We start from the raw sequence: 21,033 nt of genomic DNA on the forward strand, positions 1-21,033 counted from the left end.
ACGATTTTGCAATTTGATCATCAACAATGGAAAACATTTCTTTGTCAAAATACTCATTGTTTATTACTGATATTTCATGACTCTCTGGTGGACATGGCTGTCGGTTCACCTTTTTTTATCGAATATCCACACTTAATTGGTTTTCTCTGCTGTCAATCATAAGTGAGGCGGGAGCAGGGACATTCCTCTTGTCGCTGATGGGGAAAAAAAAGAGAAAGTTTCCAAGATGGCGGCGTAGACCTACCTGTCCGCTGGAAAACAATAGAAACAGCACAGAGAGATAGAGTTAGTCCGTTTTTACTGACGAATCTGTTCTCCGCTCTAAAACCTTACTCATCCCGACTCGGGCTCGGCCCGGGGGCTCATCCGTGCCGGCACGTTGGGAGAAATAAAGTATGATGCTTTATTGAAATGTTTAAGGCTAGCCATCTAGCTAGGTTACCAGCCTGCTAGTCGAACTATCGTTAGCCCGTCTACTCAAAACGTAGTTAGCAGTTAGCGGCTAACGGCTACAAGGAGGAGGAGGATCAGCTGTTTGCTAGACAGATGCTGTAGGAAGAGCGGACAGCAAGACTTTCACAGTAAGTGAATTTAAAACCTAACCAAACTTCAGTTGTCTTGAAAGTCTTGAAATTTGCAATTATAGTCCATTAAACTACAGTATTAGATAGAGTGACGTATGTATTAACTGTGTAACTGCTGCCAAGTTTGTGAAGAAGCCAAGTTGTTAGCCAGCGCTAACCAGCTAGCTCTTGTCCCGCTAACCAAGCTAACTACTAATACTTAAGCAAAATAAAGTTTTAGACAAGTTGGAGACCCGCTGTGATGCTCTCGTACAGTATAAGATTATTGTTAACAAATAATTGTAAGTGAAATCAAAAGTTAACGCGAGCTACCTCTTAAACAACCTAATTTTAATGGCAGCCCAGATAATTTTATAAGGAATTTTCGACGCTCCAACTTTGATTTTGAGTGGAGGAATGTGCTAACTTAACTCAGCTCAACCGGAGTTGGTTTGATAGCCAGAGGACACACTGTCCAATTGATTGAAATATAGCGTAAATTATACAGTGTTCGTACAACAAAAGAAGCCGGCGTCGGTTTGTTTTCGTATCTCTAGGACAAGTCAGAGGTTTGTGTTTTTGATTCGGGGTTTAACACAGACGGAATGTGGCTCTAGCAAGACTCCAGTAACGTTAGCTCTGCTTTACACAGCAAGTTAAATGAGCTGTTGTATGTAATGAAGTTCTTAGCATAAACTTGGGTTTAAATGACTAAATCAGGAGGCTGTATGGTATTGCACCCAAAAACCTTAATTTTCCTCTTCGGCAGTGAATGCCACTGTGACTGAAGACCATTAGCAAGACAAAGGTCGCCTCCATGGAGCCAGCACAGGAGTCTTTGTAAAGGGTGAGGGGGGTTATATAGACGCCCAGAGTGAAAAGAGCCAGTTTCAGCATTTTATGGACGAAACCTGAGACGGGAGTTTACTACAAGTCTTAATTGATGATGGCGGATTTTGTTACACCGCGACACAGCGCGGTGATGGAGAGGCTACGCCGGAGGATCGAGCTCTTCCGACAGCATCACAACAACTGCGAGACCCGCTACGAGAATGCGACGCTGGAGAGACTGGAGCTGGAGAGGCAACAGACCTTCGCCCTGCATCAGCGGTGCCTGCAGGCCAAAGCCAAGCGGTCCAACAAGCACCGGCAGCCCCCGCCCAGTGGCGACCAGGCCAGCCAGAGAGGACCGGGCAGCGGCGGCGGCAGTGCGGAGCACGGGGAGAGCGGAGTGACTACAGCGGAGCAGAGCCGGAACAGCACCCTGATAGCGGTGAGTGAGCGCTGAATACAGATTGTACAGACAGGCTGCTGTCGTATGTGAGAATGACAGCTTTAGGCAATGCTCAGAGTGGCTGTCTGAATATGTGGCCTTTACATGTGGAATTCAGATTGCTTTATCGATTTTGCAGTAATGGTCTGAATCACTGCACATTACTATCACAAAATGTTTCTCTTAATAATCATGGTGATTTTGTGTTGTGCTATATATATCAAGACATAAGTAGTGGGTAATTTGAAGGTTTTTTTCCCTTACTCGAATTTAGGGTCTAAGGACCCTGTTTTGTTCTTTTATGCAGGAGCAAACTAAATAGAAATAGATTTGGTATTAGATTTCAAAGACATAATATGTAACATTTCCACATTAAAAAAGTGAGCGTCCCATCTTTCCCAGAGGCAACATCTATTGTGGCCCAGTATATGTGGATCTGATATATGACAAAATATGTCATCTATGTGTATGTGTATATACACACACACATATATAAATATATACATATATAGTGTATACTACATAAAACACCAGCTGTTACATCAGACAGTGATGAAGGAAGTCCACAAACTAGCTTTGAAGCCACTTTGTTTACTATTGTTTGCATTGCTCACTTGTAAATAGATTTTCAGATATATCTTCACCAGCTATGGTCTTTATTGTTGTTTAACAATAAAGACAATAACTTCCATGATCCCAAGACATTTTAAAATGTCATCAAACTCTGTCTTTTGGTTTTTGTTTGAATTGAGAGACCCTCTAGCAACAGAAATTCCATACTTTCCATTTAGTAGGTTGAACAGGCATTGGCCAGCACGTTCATTAAAGACATGAAAAGTATGAACCGCAGTTATGCCACTTTACATTTATACAGAGACTGTCAGTAATCAAAGCAAATCTTACGTGTTTTTGGTACGACAGTAATCCTAAATATATCTGAATATTTATTTAATGATCAAGAATCTTGTGGTGTGACTGAGCTGTAAGATAAAATAATGAGCTCTTGCAACTGTTAAACATTTCTTATGTGAAGTACAGGCCTGAAATACCACTTAGCAAGCATGCATGCCCAAATCATTTCCACTGAAATTGATATAACCAGGTCAGGAATGCCTGAATACTCATCACACACATATCAGACCCACAGTGTGACATGTCTAAACATCAGATATTTGGCACAAATCTTGTCTGGCTACTGTCAGTTGTATTTCACTGAGCCAGCCACCAAAAGAGACAGCTTTTGTGTTTTTTGTTTTTTGTTTGGTTTTTTTTTTCCTTTAATCATAGCTAATCATTCTGATCGATCGTTACATCTGTGCTGAAGTGCTGATCCTCTTCACTCAGATAAAGCACAGCTGTGTTGTGTGTGTCGGAATTTGAAGTTAGCACCCACCACCAGGAAAAATAGTTGATTTTTTGTAGTGTGTATTTTTTCAACTTATCGACTCCTTGTTCACTAAGCAAAGTGCCCCGCTCCGAATTGTGGGAATGGCAATCAGGTAAACTGTGTTCTCTCTAAGTTTGATATAGGCACATAACAAGATGTTATGATGTTGATGTGCTAAGCTTGCAGTGCATCTCCCTTCAGTCCGTCTGTCTTGCTAAGCCAGGCAGTCCTTTTGTACTTGTAAGTCGTTTCTGAGTTGTTTTCCACCTAGCGAAGCCGGAAGTGACAAATGGAATGCCACCTGAAGTTGGAATTCCAACTCATCAACTCGGTCGACCTCAGAGGACCCTGAGTTCACAAGCCAAGATGGCTACCCAGAGCATCGACTGTAAATAAAAGCTGTGGTTTTGCATGTTTGTGGCACTTTTGTCTTTTTTGCGTCCAGTTTAGTAAGATGTATACACAATACTGTCTTACTGCTGCGTATGGGCATATGGCTATGGTCTTGTTAGGCATGAAACCGGTCAATGTTGCTATAACAACAACGTCTGAATAACTTTACAAATGAACTGTCTTGTGTTGTGTTTTTAAGGGATGTGATGTCTGGAGTTACGACTTACAAGTACATGGAACGCAGCAAATGTGTCTTGCTTGTTTGCCAGCTACTAGACAGGCCTTTGTTCTGTGACTTTGTGCCTGACAAAAATGAGCGCAAAATGTGTCGCGTTCGATAAATGCCAACAAGAAATGATGTTTGTAAAGTACAGCTTGGAAAAAATTGTTTTTTCAGCTGCAGCCTCTGGGGACCAGTGAAGACAGTCATACACTATGGGCATGATGACGCTCCTCATAGGTGCACATAAGTGTGGCTTCAGTGATTGGCAGAGGAAGTGTTTTTTTGTGGCTTTCTGGTCATATCTTTGCCTTTCCCTTCAGCCCTGGTTGTGGTTTTGGTTGTGGTTGATTTAACACACACAAATTGGTTAGCTTCAGTGCCTTCATTCTGCTTAAGTGACCTTGAGTAAGTGAGCAAGACACCAAATCTCTACTAGCTCTAGAGCCTCACCTTTTAACCGCTTTCGCTTTTTTATTTACCATTGTTATCAGTGAATTAGTGAGACCTACGTGAGGAAAACATCAAACATCAGATTCCAGTGTTACAATTTGTGGCTTTTATAATCAACTAATTTAGACTAATTCACTTTGGCTTTTCTAATGGCTGTTCAGGCTGTTTAATCTGAGAAATTGTAATGTATTTAACAATTAGTCAGTTAAAGGAAAAAAATCAACAATTTATAGATAAAACGGTAGCAGATTCATTCATTGGTTGTAACTCCACATGTAAATGAAGCTGGACTCGCAATAGATTTTTCATTTGTGCACATGAGGCCATATGCACACCAGTATGTTCATGTATTGACACAGAATTCTTTATTTTAAATGTCAAACTCTTCAATACAGATATATCAAGTTTATATGGCAAAGCTTTAGCAAGGCATCATGTTTTAAGAGCAGTTATTGTTTCCAATGTGAGTAAAGTAGATGTAACCTCAGATGTCGCATTAATGTATTGAGGTAAAGGTATAAAATCTCCCCTGAAAACAGCAAGTGTGCCAGTTAGTCATTTGTCAATTTGTTAATATTTACTTCTCCACTGTATTACGGACTGTTAATGTCTTCGTGGCCAGTTAGACCGAGAACAGGTGTGTGTGTGTGTGTGTGTTGTTACCAGAGTTTGAGCTGTTAGAAAACAAAGGAGGGATGTATGTAAGAGTCCAAAGTTCATCTGATAGCTCACAGCAGGTGAGACTGCTGGTGGTGGGAATGATCAAATTTAAAACTGCAGCCGAAGATACCAAACAAGTTGCAGATCTACATTATGACTGTACTCACCTGTTGTAAAAGCACAGATCTTACGAAGAAAATTTTAAGACCTAAGTCTGTGAAACTGTCCTTCAGAGAGAAATTTAAGTTTTTTAAATGTTTAGGGGTTGTTTTAGAATTAGATGCTTGCTTAAAACTACATTAGGCTATCTATATTTGTGCTGTTTTCATGTTTTTATGATTTATGTCTCCCTCGTGTTGCCAGGTTGTTTTTGTAGATCTGACTCCACAGTGAAATACCTGACTATGACAAAGAAAAATCTTCTTCATAGTCTTTTCAGTTAACAAACAACAAAACTGCATACCAGTCAACATCTGGTGAGCAGTGAGACATACAAACCAGCTGCCCAAATCATTATTTCATGGTTGCAAAAATACATAATCAGAGAAATGTCTGTTGAGGATGTTATGGATAATTCAAGATAGTGTGATGGTCACTGAGGAGTTTTTCTGGGCTCTTTGGGTTGTTCTGGTGATCTCTGTGGAAGTTCTAGGGTTCTAGAGTTCTTTATGACCCTTTAGTTATCATTAAGCAGTTTAAAGAGGTCCTGTATAAGGTTCTGATGGCCACAGAGGAGGGTCTAAGTGTCCTTTTCAATGAGAAACTCCCTCTCTGAGATATCCTCAGTTGTTCCTGTTTGCATCTCATTGACAGTGATGTCATGGCAGCTTCACGCGGTGTTGTTATGACCTCAGCATCCCGCCTCCATTGAGGGGGTGTTGTGAATGAACGTGAATTTCCCCAGTGCAGGACTAATAAAGGCTTATCTTATTAAAAAAAAGCAGAGAAAAGAGAAAAAGCACCTGGTTCCAAGTGTGGGTCGAGCTGAGCCATACTGTGTGGTGGAGTTTTAAGACTCTAATGCGCATGGAGGAAGTTCTTGTAGAGTTCAAGTAGTTCAGCAAAACAAGAAAATAAGGAAATATGTTGAGGAAAAATCTTGCAGTATTCAGAAACTTGGAAGATTCATGAAAAAGAGCACTGAAGCTGTTTTGGAAGCTTACACGAGACACCACGTTGGTTTGTCACACTTTTTTCGTGGAGTATTACTGATATGAGCAGTCAGACTGGCTGGGAGTAGTCCTCTGTGTCTGCTTTAGTCTGTTTGTTTCTCGGTGTGAATCTGCTCTCAACAGGGACAGACTAACACTGACTGCAGTCCTGAAAGGTGACTCAGTTTGATCAGAAACCCCCCACCGCCCCCTCACAGCTGACTCATCACTGTGTCTACGTTTGCATTTGTTCTGAATACTAACATAGGAAACGCCTCACTCTGTTGACAGCAGGCTGAACTAAGTCACCTCTGCAGAGCTGTGATTGGATTCCTCAGTCACTTACTGGAGGTCAGAAAGCTTTCCTGAAGATGCTGTAACAATACTGAGGAAACTAAATGATTACAGCTTGGCTACCCAAGAGCATTGAAGAAGAAGAATCACCTTTATTGGCAGTATATTTTTACTTACACTGAATTTTTCCTCTGAATTTAACCCATCCTTGACTGAATACACATGCAGTGAACACACATGCAGGAGCAGTGGACTGCCTTGTCAGATGCCCGGAGAGAAGTTAGGCGGTAAGATGCCTTGCTCAAGGGCACGTCAGCCATTAATAATAAAAAAAAAACAATTGCTCATAAATTATAGCTTGCATAATTAGCTTGAAATTATCAAAAGAAATTCATGAAAGACTTTCCAACTGAGAAATACTTTGTATATTTTTATGATGATAAGTTTTGGAATAATGAAGGTGGCTGGTCCTCCCTCATCTTCACAGCTGAACATCTCGTGTACTTCATGTACATTTCTGTTTTTGCTGTCATGGATTATTAATTGCAAATAATGTAGAGATGCAGAAAGAGCTGCTGTCTGCAGTATGTAATGTTTGTCATATGGATGTTGTGATGTCAGATGATGATGTTGCTGTTAAAAATAAGCCCTAATTAATATACAGTGTTGGGAAATGTGACTGTATTTAACAGTATAACTTTGTCTGCTCAGTTAACTTAAAATGTACATTCTTCTCTGGTTATTTTTTTTTTTCTATGATTTTTTTTTTATGTATCAGGCTGCTGACATCAGTTTTGACATGTGGCAAAGTGAGAGCCAGGAATGGAGATATTTAGAAGTGTTTATTTGACTCTTTGATTGTAATGTGTAATATTTAGATTTTGTAGGGAGAGATGTTCTCTCATCCTCCCCTGTAAATGCAGAATGTTCTTTGTGATATTGTTTTGTAAAAGCTTGCAAGTGACCTGGTTAGTGCTGATGTCCAGCACTGACAGGTGAAGCTGTCTGCAGTCACTGAGCATCACCCTCCCCACCCACATCGCCACTTGCTTCACTCTCAGTAAGGGACAGGAGGAGCCAGACAGTCAGTTAGACCAGTATCTCAGGTTTAAGAAGCTTAAATGAGCGTTTTCCTCAGGCAGACACAGTGTGGTCTCTGTCCATCACAGTGCTTCTTTATCGCAACTCTCCCCACCCTCAGTCTGTTTCCAGTCACCTTAATGTGGATGGATGTTTGCAAATGTTTGATTTTTCCTTTTATGAATTTGTTCGTCTCTTGGCAGCAGAATTAGCAAGAGTTAAATAATTAGGATCAGAACATAAAATCAAAATTAATACGAACACCTGTGAAAATAAAGTGACAATAGACATTGTTTGCTGTGGGTATGAGCAAATTTTGTTTGTAATTCTCACAATTGCAATTATGGTGATGAATTAGGTGTGATGATGAGGCATCAAGGGTCTGGAATTTTACCTACACCCAGTTACTAAAAAATACAGAATATGTTCACATTTGAGAAGCTGGTGATTTTCTCCTTAAATGATTGATGGATTATCAGAATTATGGCAGACAGTTGAATGTAAACATCAGAGCTTCACCTGTATTCATTTGTTCAGTCATCATCACTGAGTGTGCAGGTGTTGATACTTTTTGATGATCTCTCAGTGAAACCATGTGAGGATCAGCTGATACAGTTTCGGTGGAAGTAGTTCTGAATGTTCCCATCAGATGCGGTGGGTCGTGCTGCCCGCACAGTGGACAAATGTGATCTGCTGACTGCTCTGAGGAAGCCCTTTGTCATCTGCATTATGTAAGCTTGCCTGCAGCTGATTCTATTAATGGCAACAGCTCACAAGCCACACAGCTTTTAACTGGAACCACTGGTGACTTCAACTCTCATAATGCTGTCCATTCAGCTGCAGTGCCCCCTGCAGCTGGAAAACCTGCTGTGCAGCTTTGAAATCAAAATTCTCTTGGTTGGTGTTTGATCCTTTGTATCCTACAGTGTTTGTGGTATTGTGATGACAAAAGATTTGGTTGCTGCTCTTAGTTCTTATGGTTCTTTTTCTTCCTCCAGCTGCAGGAGACGGTGAAGAGGAAGTTGGAGAGTGCTAGTTCTCCGCTAAGCAGAGATCAGGTCAACGGTTTCAGCGATGGTTTCCCCCCCAACAAGAAGGCTTGTCTGGACAATGGCACCACCAATGGCTCTCCGCTGGACTCCAAGCTGGGAATCAACGACTCGCTGAACTCCAATGGCACCCATGGGCCAACCGGCGAGTCGACGGACGGCAGCAGAGAGTCGGGTTCAGACTTCCATCGGAAGGAGATGAAACAGGAGCCTGATGATATCCTGCCCATAATGCCGCCATCGGGAGGAGGAAGCAGCAGCCTCTTCCCTGACCTGAACCTGAACCTGAACGAGCAGGAGTGGACAGAGCTGATGGAGGAGCTGAACTCTGTGGCTTATGAGGATATCCAGGACATTCTCAATGATGGCTTCGAGGAACGCAAAGACCCTCTGGAGCTACCTCCGACTTCAGGTGGTGCTGGGGCTGTGGGAGGTGGAGCAGCAGCAGGTGGTGGAGGAGGCCAGTCATCCCAGTGTCTGCTCCCTCCAGATCTGGTCAGCATTAAGTCGGAGTTCTCCCCGGCCTCAGTGGCTTTCGAGCAGGACTGTCGCACTGACTCCCCCCATGTCAGGTCCACCTCCTCTGGGCCTCCTCCTCACCCCACCAGCTCTCCCGTTGCCTCCTCCTCTGCCTCTTCCCCAGCTCTAACCCCATCCCAGCCAGCTCCTCCGTCCAGGCAGCTTCAGCCTCCCCCCAACCACCTTCTCCCTCCAGGGCCCACGGTGCCCAAAGACTTATCCCCTGCCCAGCAGCTCCAGCAGCTGGCTGCCCAGCAGCAGAGAGCTCAACACCTCCATGGTCAGATGCAACACAAGCAGCCACAGCCAGGGGCCAAGTTCCATAATCAGGGGCCCCATGCCCACCCCCCACCTTGGCCCCAGATGGCCAACACCTCTCAGAGTCCACTAGGGGGTGCATTCGGTATGGACAAGCCCACAAGCCCTTCTTTGTACCCCCAGGACTTCAACCCCAATGCCCAGAAGCAGCTGCTGATGCCTGGTCAGCCCAACAAAGTCTCTCCCAAGGCTGGGACTGGGGGCTACATGCCAGGGCCCACTGGACACCAAAACATGCTGGGCCATTCACCATCAGGACCTCCCCTCAGCCACCCACCAGCACCAGGGGCTCAGGCCTCGGCCAACATGCTGAATTACAATAACACCAAACCTCTGTCGCACTTTGAGGCAGGGCCCGGACCACCGCGGCCCCCCAACACCCAGACCCAGAACAAGGCAGCCCTACTGACACTGCTCAGACAGCAGCAGATCAAACAAAAGAACAGCATGAACTTCCGCCAGCACATACCACACACTCAGGTAAGAAACACACGCGCTGCCACACAAATAACTATAATATTTTATATATAATATTTGTATCTGTGAAGATTCTTCCTCTGCCTTCTTTGTGTGCCCTGAAAGTATCTGGATCTCAGAGACCACAACAGCTTAGCAGATTGATTGGAAATCTCACACACTACTCAGGCAAAATTTTTTTTACTGATTTGTGAAAAAAAAAAAAAAAAGTTTGTTTTTCTACTGGCTAAAAATATAATTTATTAATTTGTAGTTTTATTATAAAGTAGTATAGAAAGAGAAAATAAATGTAGGTAATCTAAAGAAAACATCCATCCATCCATTTTCTATACCGCTTATCCGTCAGGGTGACGGGGGAGCTGGAGCCTATCCCAGCTGACTACGGGCGAGAGGGGGGGTTCACCCTGGACTGGTCGCCAGTCAATCGAATATAGAACAGACTTTCTGGCTTATTTTGGTGGTTAATATCAATGGTAAATTTCATAAATAGTGGGATTCGGAAGGTATCTAATTAAGAAACCCAATTATTTTTTCTTCACTCCCACACAGCTGTAGTGGGCTCATGTATGATCGTGTTTGAAGAATGAGAGAATCAGCAGCAGCTACTTCAGAAAACTCTGTACCTAAAGAAAGAGAAACAGATTTGTTAGTGAAGTAGAGATGCACAGATTGATTGGCCAGGGACCGGAATCAGCTGTTTTTCAGCATTCAAACAGTCTTTCATATCCACAGCCCTTCTACGGACACCCTGTCCACTCCCAACCCACTGTACTGAAAGTTGGCTGCAATTCACCTGGGGGCACTTTAAATATAGTCCTCAAAGAACGGGAGTGAATGGAGCTAAAATTATTGTTTATACCTATTTCTGGATAAACGTCCAAATTTTATTTTGGTTTTTGCAAATATAGTATGGATTATGTGCTCTCATCTTCTGGACAGAACTTTTGCAGTCACCATAGGTGAATACACAACATCCCATGAAGGCAATTTTAGGTCAGATTTTATTCTTTATTTATATGCTCCCACTTGGCTAAATTATTCAGAGACACAATGTCTCTTTTCGCTGCTACGCGGACAACACACAGATATACCTTCTCTTGAGACCCAGTGGCCCAAGAAGCCTAGCTGCTGCCACCGACTGTCTCAGTTATGTAAACTGATGGATGGCCCAAAACTTTCTTCAACTCAACAATTCAAAACCAGAAATCATACTGTTTAGTCCCCCACACCCCCAGACACCAATCCACCTTGGTCCTCTTTCACCAGTCAAAAACTCACTGCCAGAAACCTAGCCTTAATCAGACACTTGAAACAAAAAGAGACTAACTCTAAAGCTAGCCAGAGCTCAGTGTCCCACCCATTGTTCTTGGTATGAGCAGTGAAAAGACCAAAGCAGTTAGGAGGAAAATTATGGAATTCATGACCCTGTACGATCAGCCATTCTCCATAGTTGAGAATATAGTGTTATCAAAGTAGTGTGGTTCCATTAAGAAATAGATCAGTATGTAAGGAGTGAGTGGTGAAGCGAGGGCGAGCAGCAGAAGTTAGCTTCAACCTAGGAGGAAAATCTCCCCAGCTTCCTGACAACAGTCTGGAAACTAAGTAGAGAAAAGGTTAACAAGAGGCTTCAGAAATTTGATCAATTACCTCAGCCCTGATGAATAAGTATACAAAATTAAAATTATATAAATCTGTCGCACCTGCTTTTGTTAAGTAGGCGAAAAGGTAACATATACGCAATAAAGTTGGGTGTGCAGCTCATTTGCAGTCAATTGTTATTTATAGCTCTTCCTAGAAAATTTTAAATGTGTAATGTAATCTAAGAAGTTCAGGTTGAAATGGTGGTCAAAGTTTTTAAACACAGACAACCGTTCAAAGGCATTTTAACTGTCAGTTGTATAAGAACTAGTTCAGGAGTCACTTCATGTAGAAGTTGAAAGATTTGAAGTGAAAGCTGTGGAAGCACTTGAAATAAGAGACATGAGACATTTCAGTTGTGTTAAAAGCAAGAATACAAGGAGCATACTGATGATTGAGCTTCTCTTGGAGCGCTTGCAGAAAAAAATGTTCGTCCCAAGGGGGCGCTAGAGGAGAAAGCCCGGGGATCTTGACCAATTTCATATCAGTTTTGCTTTTAGATTTGTATGTTTTTGCTGTTAGTTAAAACTGTATCCTGATGGTGGAGTCATTAGGAATCGATGTCTGTTACCCAGACATGATCAGTAAATGTCAATGTCAAACTGGCCTGGGGCTTGTTGTACTGGGTTTAGTCCAACAGGTGCAGATGAAGACCAGTACAGAGCAGTGTCTGTGGTGAAGTTGGGCTGCAGCAGGGAGGCCTTTTGTTCAGCTGCTCTGCTTTCAGACCAGCCTGGGCCTCACGCTTTAACATCTACTGATTGTGAGTGTGTGTGTTGGTAAAGCAGCTGGTTGCTAAGGCTCACACAGGGGGGTGAAGTGAAGCAGTGACAAAGCAGCCTTTCATATTCTCTCTCTCAGTATTTAAATATAGCTGCTCCTGATTGTATTTTTCCTGTGTGCAGACAGGACGCTCTGTTCCTGCAGCACTTTACATGTTATCCTCAGTGAGCTCTGACGATGAAACACAAACTAAGACTTTATACAAACTTTAGTTTTTACCTTGTTACGCCTCCATACAATATGATCAGCAGTGGTGGAAAGTAATTCAGTGAATTTACTCAAGTGCTATACCTCAGTACGGTTTTGAAGTACTTGTACGTTCACTGTAAATTCAGTAAACTCTTATTTACACCATTGACTTTTCCTCTGGTGCCATCTTCAGGACAAACTGTACAGTTTTAGTTGAATTGTCAGCATGTTGTTGGCTCTGATTCTTATTGTGGCTGTAATGAATGTGGCAGCCTATAGGGACACTGTTGAGCATTTCAGCTCAAACTGCAGTTAAAATAAATCCTTTGTGCATTTTCACAACATTGACATGCTTAAATAAGCATCACTGATTGAGCCACCTCTCTCCAGGTACTGCTCTCCCTGGTGGAATCAACCATGACTGCATATTTCTAATTTGTGTTTCTATTAGGATCAGAACACCTACCCTGCTCCTCCACACGGCCCAGTCCCAAACAACTCTATGGCATCCACACCTGGAAACAATGGCATGACGGCCCAGCCAGGGACAAACGCCATGGCCGGTAACCACAGTAATGCTGCATACATTAGCAGTCAGGCAGCAGTGGCAGCGGTGCTTAAACAACAGCAGCAGCAGCATCAACAGCAGATCCTGGAACAGCAGAAACAGAAGCAGCAGCAGCAGTACATACAAAGACAGCAGCTCATGGCTGAACAGGTAATTTTAACATAGTAAGCCTGTGTGGTGGAATGTGGTGTTTAATGTTCACACTTGCAGCAGAATAACCTGCAGATATGTTTCATTTTAAACACTAGAGGGAGCTGTGTGACCACAGAAGGCACACTGAGGTACAGCTGATGTGATGTGAAAACTGGAGTTTTACTGAAAATAACTACTACCAATTATAATTACCTCCTAAGTACAAGTTTGATGTACTTGACTTGGGTTTTTCAGTTTTGTGCTACAAGACACTTCCAGGCAAATATCATATTTTTTCTTTCTATATTTATATGCTAACTTAAAGTACTAAGCATATTCAGATTGTTCAGTGTTGATAGGCTCTTACACAACCAATGAGATAATCAGAAAAATGCTAAATATCAGATCATCATAATGGATCATGATAATGGACCATTTCCCGAGGCTCTTAAGTCTGATGGTGTGTTTGTTTGTGTCCTTGCAGGAGAAAAAACGGCAGCAGGACCAGCAGCTGCAGAGGCACCTGACCAGACCTCCCCCGCAGTACCAGGACCAGCCAGGACAACCAGCCAGTCAGAATCCTTTCCCCCAGCCGCCAGTCAACCAATTTCCAGGTAGGACAACAAAAAGTTGCATCTGTCTGACCCAGAGACGCTCACAGTGAGGAAGACAAGAAAACGCACTTTTCAAAAAACACGTTCTTCATTATTCATCAACGTTTTGTTGATGAATAATGGATTTATTCTGCACATAGTCACTGTTATAAATCATCCAGTATGTGCGAGAAAGCTGAAATGTAACAATAATTTCACTATTTAAAGATGTAATAAAGTTAAGATATTATGTTCATGTGACCATCTGCCTCAAAAAACAAGGAAACGTAACTTGTAGGGGTGGAACTTGATTTAAAAAATTAATCTAACTAGAGGCTTTGTAATTAATTCATTCAGATTTACACAATCGCATAACAATGTTTGCCCCAAAAGCACCTTTTTTTTTTCTTTTTTTTTTTAAACCTCATACACCTCTTGTTCTCTCTTGGACCAGGACTGTTAGCGCTAACAACTCCAACAGTTTCTGTGGTCGCTGCAACATGTTGCAATATGCTTTGCATTTAGATGGTACCATAGAATTGAAGTGCTTCGGTGGTATGCAAACTCTTTTTTTGCACAATTTGCTTTTATCAAGGCTTCCATCAGGTAGTTTTTTTGAAATGTTTTTCCTCCATTTTAGTAGCTGTTAGCTGTGCCATGACGTGTGCATCAGTGTAGTTGGTGTATCTGGAAATCGTGCACTGACAAACGTTCTTCGTTGTTTGGAATGCAAACTGCGATTAAATGCGTTAATCTTTTTAACTTGTTAATTTTTATAAATTAATTAATTGTAATTAACGCATTAAAGTCCCACCCCTAGTTACTTGCAAAACAGTTTTCTTTGGGAAGAGTCTGACTGTTAACATACCACATGCAAGTTGAGCAATGCTACCTACACCACATCAGTGAGAGAGCAGATAAAGGTTATCAGCTCCAGGATCTGAAATTCTACAAGTTAACAGGAGCCGTTAAGTAATGAAATTCATTTTAGGAGATGTTGGGAAGAACAATCAAAGAACAAGAGAATGAAGCTTGTCATTTAATAAATGTTTCAAAAAATAAAATTACTGACAACTCAATTTGGAATAACACCTGCACGGCTTTAGGCTAGCACTTCAGAACCACTATAAATGTAACATATTGTCCAAATACCAGGCACCTCTAATTGGAAGACATGAACCAGAATGTGATGCGGTCACGTTATCTCAAGCTTACAGCCATTTGCCCACAAATTGCCAGAATGGTTAGTGTACGACAGTTTTTACTCGTATGTGAACATGTGTTATTTCCTGTAAATGCTTTACAATTAAAGCTTTCTGCTGACTCGGGTAAAAGGCTTTTAATGTGAAGTGGCAGCAGGAAGATGAGTTTGTATCCTTAATAACTTTAGCAACTCAGACTGCTGACAGGCACTCGTAAAATAAATTTCACATCTAAATACAGACTAGAACATGAAATCTTCAAACACAGACATGTAAAAACAGAACTTTCTTTGGTTACTCAGTTGTAGAACTGACAGTGAACAGTTGTGCAAAGAGTAATGTTCATTGAGTGAATTTAGAGTTGGGGCAGCCGTGGCCTAGAGGTTGGAGAAGTGGCTTGTGACCGGAAGGTCGCCAGTTGATTCCCCCCCCCCCCCCCCCCCCCCCCCCCCCCCCCCCCCCCCCCCCCTCCCCGGACTGGCAGAAAAAATATTATGTTGTATAATGATACTTACACAGTGGTTTTCACAGTGTTAACATTGTTAAGGGTTGGCATGGCGGGATCGAAGTGTACCGAATCATGAAGCTAATATTAGGCTAGCTATTTAACATGTCCAAAATCCACTGGCTCTCTACAAGTACAAACACACCAAAAATACAGAGAATGTCTCATTACTAACATAAAATACTGTTATGCTGAAAATGAAAATAATACAAAAATGTGTGTGGGTAAAAAGAAATGTTGTCCTGATTTCTAATTTGAGGACCAACAGCAACTTGACCGCCCAAAATATTAACTTACAATTTGAAGACTTAGCTCATGTGCTTTGCTCATGTGTCTGAATAGCTAATCTTGTTCTTTTGGGTTTTATGGCAACTGGTGTTGCATCATGCTACTGTGCCCTTCTGGATGTAAGAAGTATCTCAATCCTAACTAATTAAATTAAATGTTTTGTAATTAAAGAACACATTAATATTTTGTAATGCAATTACATCATCATTATTAGAAAACAATATGTTGACTTAACAAAGATGTTTATTTTGAGTAAACGGAAAGAAAAAAAATAAATTTAAGTGCACAGCCCACCTGATTCATTTTTTGAGTGCAGGTTGTTTCATTAAAATTTAGACAAGCCTTAAATTTTTGGCATTTAATTGTCATACCATGGAATAATGCAAAAGCTTCTTCATTAGCTTTTGTTCTTTCTGTAGTCAATTTCCTTTCAAAGTAATGGTCATCCTGCCTTTTGAGATCTCAAAAGCTAATAACATCTCAGTCAAATCTCACTGAATTTCATGGTGCAATATGTATTAAGATTCAGAAAACAGTGATTGTTGATTGAAATTGTAATCGTGTGCTTTGAGGTCAGTGCAATATATTCTGTGACACTAAAGAAAAGGACACAGTTGTGTTAATAATAACTCAAATATGAAGCTTGATACCAGCTTAGCCATCAGATCAACAAATGAATTTCTCTGTGGAAATAAAAATAGTTTAAATCGCTTGCTTTTACAGCTGAGGTTTTGAGGATTTAGGTTTTTATTTAATTTAAAATTGATGAAACAGAAAAATATTAAATAATAACTATTAAATAAATGGTAAGAAAACTAATTTTGAAGATCATTTTCAAACACAAACACAAATAAATCTTTTTTTTTTCAGTTGTTTCTGGGAACATTTCTGTTTAAAAATGATCAAGCTGTAGTTACCTGAAGAGAATAGAATAGACACCTTTATTGTCTTTATATTTGGAGTATAGCGAAATTTGATTGGCTCTACTTAAAGTGCTTAACAGCAATTACACAGACATCCTTTATCGCAACATTGCTGCTGTTTGTTAGCTCAAAATCAACCTGTTTCTCAGATTTGTTTCATCAGGATACTGGTGGACCAGGTTGTTGCTGTTGTGACGTTAAGGACAAAGATTTGTCTGTTTGTCTGTGTGTCTGTTAGTGAATGCAAACGATGCTGATTTGAAAGGTAAATAGCAGGCTGAACTGTTCTGATGAACCGACAGCAGTTCAAACTTCTGCTGGTCTGATGTGAAGTTTACAGCTACATGATGAAACTGTTCTCTGTGTTTAGTACTAACAGAAAATATTTAAAGCTTCCACTACAGCTGGATTAATAAGAACTCATCTGGAACGTCATCTGTAATTGAATCCATCCCTTTAATGAAATCAGATTATTCTCAGTTTAATCATGTTTCTCACTTGAGCTTAAATGATTAATTAGCAGCTAATTTGATTGCTAATTATTCAAGACTCCCTTCTTTCTCTTGGTCTGACATTTGAAAATGTCACTTTAAGAATGGGGAAACTAGGTTTTAAAAAAATACTTTATTTACAAAGCTGTTAAACAAGAAAATAATTTTAATATTGTTAATGGAAGTAACAGTTAATTGCTACTTTCCATTAATAAAACTTCCGGTTTTGTGTGGCTGCTCTTCAAATGTGTTTTTTCTTCACAGCTTCCCCTCAGGCAATGGCCAATGTTGCCTCCTTGGGAGGCTCTGCCCCTGGATCCCAGCGTATGTTCCCTCAGAACCAAGGCATGATGAGTATGAACATGGGTCAAGGCGGTGTGTCGACCGGTGGAGTAGCTCCGCCACCTGCGGTGAGTCAGGCTGACATTGGTATGTCCTCATGCGGAGGTGGAGGGGGCGGAGCCGGCATGGACGTGCAACAGGTGCTCTTCAACAACATGAACCTTCACCCCAACCACCCAGTCCACCCGCCCCAGCAGGCCGGCCTGCAGCGCCAGCCTCTGGGCCCCGCGAGTGCCTCCTATAGACAGAATCTTTTGGCTCAACAGCAGCACCTGAAGGCGCAGCCCAATGCTGCCATTTTGAAGCAGCAGCAGCTGGCTTCAGCCGCCGCCCGCATGCCGGGCTCCATGCAGAACAGTATGGGAGCTAACCTGGGCAGCAACATGCCGGGGACTCCAAGTGCTGCCTGGCAGCAGCAGCTTTCCAACCAGCCGCCATCTAGTAATGCTGGCCTGCCCCCCAACGCCTTCAACAACCCCCCCAACACCTTCCACATGCAGCAGCAGCAGCCTCGCATTCCCAAGATGCCTCCTGGTGCTGCACCCTTTGGTGCAAATCCTGGCGGGCGTCCAATGGGAGGTCTGAACCATGGGCAGCAGATGATGCCGACAAACATGGCAACAGCACAGCAGAGGGTGCCGCCCAACCCTCAAAGCCTTGGACAGCCAATGGCCAGTCAGCAGCAGACTCAACAACAGGCCAATCATAACCAAGCTGTCCTGCCTGACTTGGCGGCGTTCGGACAGCCGCAGGGCAACGGCCGCCAGGGACTACATTGTAACCAAGGATACCACGTGAGCAGGACTGCTAATCAGCAACAGCAGCAGGTGTCATTTGGATACAATGTGGCATCTGGGAGCTTTGCTGGGGAAAGCGAACTTGTGGATTCCTTGCTGAAGAGTCAGAGCACCCAGGAGTGGATGGCTGACCTGGATGAACTGCTCGCCAGCCACCACTAACCGGAGATACCTGTCTGCACCTTGAGCAGCTGAACCCTGCTCAGATGGGAGGCTCCACTGCTGTACCTGAAAGACTAATCACTGATGACTTTCTGCAGCAGCCATGTTTAAAAAAAGAGGTTTCTTTTTCAGAGCAACAGAAACAGTGTTCTGATGTGTAGTAAAAGATCCAGACAGGAGGTCGAGTTGTCAGGCAGCAGCCAGCTGATGGTGAAGCCTCTGAGTTGTGAACATCTCAGTAGCTGGTAAAGTAGTGAAGGTTGTTAATGGTAAATGTTCCCTCAGATACTGATCTGTGGACAAGCTGCTTCCTTCCTGAATATGATGGGACTGTGATTTCATCATCGCAGAATACATCCCAGCCGCAGAAAGAGAAACCAGCAGCCAAATCCATTGCAGCTTAATGGAGAAACATGAAGTTTGGTATCCCTCTTGGTTAGAAACACATCAGACAGTACACACACTAGTCAGTGTGCAGAGTCGAAGACGAGGCAGATTTTAACCTTCTCTCTCAGCTGAAATCCAACAGCTGTGTCGGTGGTTAGAAACAAAACTAGTTGAGTAACAGATGAGTTGAGCCCTCATATGTTTCATCCTCCTGCCTGAGGAGAAGAAAACCAGGCTCCACTCAAAAACTTCCTGTTTAACCATGAATTACACACCTGGTAGAATAGAAATGAAAGCCCTCTGTAACTCTCCAGTGTGGGTATGTGGTTTAACATACAGGAGATCCATGTGACAGGATCTTCCTCTGCAAAATAGCAGTTTTTAGAGCCATCAAGCTGACACCCACCTGCAAGTTTAACGTTTGTCCATTTGAGCTTGAACACCAAAAGTTATACCTCACATGATTACTGGTACTGCGTTTTGGTAGTGTAAAATACATTCTGGACTGAGAAATGATGGTGATGGAAAATACAGCATTTATGGAATTGTATTGAATCATGAGATTGAAATCTGTGATGACATAGATTCCCCCTTTTTTTAAAAAAAAAAAAAACATTCATTTTTGAAACAGACAAAATTACCAGACAGAAAGTTCTGGTTTTAGTTCAAATTGGGTGACACGTTTATGTTTTTTTATTTTTTACATAATTTTTTTTTTAGACATGACCACATTATCCAACAACAACCAGCAATAAATTATGAACAGCGAAGAAAAATAGAAAATAAAATTAAAAGAAAGAAAATATTTATGACGGTTGACTAACAGACCTCAGTCACCAGCAAAAACAATATTTCCAAAGGTTTATGATTTTTTTCATTTCCTAAACTGAACTGAGCCTTTTTTTTTCTCACTCTTTTTCAGAAGCTTCGAAATCAATTTATTTTAATGGAAGATTAGGATTTAAATTGTTTTTCCACAGTAAAGACCTGTGGTGTGACTTTAAGTGTCAGTTGTGAGATGGGACGTTTCAGGTCTATTCTACCACGTGTGTAAATCTGAGCTTCGCCTGCAGACTGTGTGGTCAGCATGTACACATGCTGTCACACTGCAGCGTTTATTCACGACCGAGCAGAGAAATTGTGTTTAAGTCTACTACTGAACCTGCCCCACAGCGCCACCTACAGAACAGCAGCACTCGGTTGCAGTTTCAAAAACCCAAACATGATTCTATCGATATAATTTTGTTTGCGTTTCTTCTGATTTCCTCAACAGAGATGAAGTGAGATCACTCTTGAGAGTGTTAGAAAATTAACACATATTAGATTTGATTTTAAAAATGTTTTTTCAGCTTACTTTCATTACTGTGACCACTTTCCAAAGCAGCCTGTTGTGTTTTGTTACGATTTGATTTCAGAATCGAAATCAACTTGCAGAGACTTTCACATCATGTTTGCTTTTTATAGTTTTGTCATGGTTACTGTGGTGTTACTTTACCACATTATGTTACTGTGATGAAATTAGCAGACATGGTGGCTAAACCAAATCCAAACAAGGTTATTTTCATACTGAGGGGAAATGTGGAAACACACGCTGCCCGGAAGTCAGATATTTAAATCTGCAACAAAGCCTCTTTTTGTTTATGGAAATGATCTACAGTAATGATAGTGTTTAATTTTTATTATTTTAAAAAGCCTTTTCTGAAAGGATCGGCTGAATTTCTGAGGGTTGAGGTGAACTGAGAACTAACTGTTGATCGCAGCAATAAACTTACTTCAGCAGGTGTTAGTGAAACTGCTGAAGTATCTGCAAAATTTTTAAATATCAAGAAGCTTATTCTTGTCACATTCACCAGACTGAATTACACTGCTGTTCTCTGTTTACCTTCACACAAACAAATCAGATCAGCGGAGAACTGCTTTGGCTGTTTCATTTTGCACTTCGTAGAGTCTTCCTCAGCAACACGTGCACACAGGAGGGGCTGAAATTCACAGCTGTTCATGCTCATTCATGTCATTCGTGCTTCATGCTGCACCTCTATTGCATTTCAATTGAACGCACGTTAAACCTCAGCTGTTTACTGACCTGTAAATATCTGAAACTAAGCAGAGTGAGAGGTTTTCTGAAAGGTTCCACGATGCCATGAAAGGTTCTCTCAGCAGGAACACTGAAGCACACAGACAGGGAGAAAGATGATT

General features: G+C 41.8%; 1 protein-coding gene across 2 annotated transcripts; it reads left to right on the plus strand.

Annotated features, from left to right (window-relative positions):
- The first annotated feature begins 23 nt into the window (after nucleotides 1-23).
- maml1 (mastermind-like transcriptional coactivator 1) lies at nucleotides 24-19,350 on the plus strand. Of its 2 annotated transcripts, none has more exons than XM_046405868.1 (6): nucleotides 24-581; nucleotides 1,333-1,836; nucleotides 8,473-9,840; nucleotides 12,899-13,165; nucleotides 13,632-13,761; nucleotides 17,414-19,350. In XM_046405868.1, exons 2-6 carry the CDS (start codon nucleotides 1,507-1,509, stop codon nucleotides 18,448-18,450), a joined length of 3,132 nt encoding a protein of 1,043 aa, XP_046261824.1. In that variant the 5' UTR covers nucleotides 24-581; nucleotides 1,333-1,506; the 3' UTR covers nucleotides 18,451-19,350. The 2 variants fall into 2 exon arrangements, with proteins under 2 accessions (XP_046261824.1, XP_046261825.1); XM_046405869.1 differs by having other exon boundaries at nucleotides 1,539-1,836.
- The last annotated feature ends 1,683 nt before the right edge of the window (nucleotides 19,351-21,033 follow it).

Source organism: Scatophagus argus, chromosome 12 (genome assembly GCF_020382885.2).
Source record: "Scatophagus argus isolate fScaArg1 chromosome 12, fScaArg1.pri, whole genome shotgun sequence".
In the NCBI taxonomy this organism is placed as follows: domain Eukaryota; kingdom Metazoa; phylum Chordata; class Actinopteri; family Scatophagidae; genus Scatophagus; species Scatophagus argus.

What these genes read in the sequence shown, in the direction of transcription:
- maml1 (XM_046405868.1), top strand. Translation starts at nt 1,507, where the DNA reads ATGATGGCGGATTTTGTTACACCGCGACACAGCGCGGTGATGGAGAGG. An exon ending in GGAACAGCACCCTGATAGCG is followed by an intron (nt 1,837 to 8,472) that starts GTGAGTGAGCGC and finishes TTCTTCCTCCAG; the next exon opens with CTGCAGGAGACGGTGAAGAG. An exon ending in GCCAGTCAACCAATTTCCAG is followed by an intron (nt 13,762 to 17,413) that starts GTAGGACAACAA and finishes TTTTCTTCACAG; the next exon opens with CTTCCCCTCAGGCAATGGCC.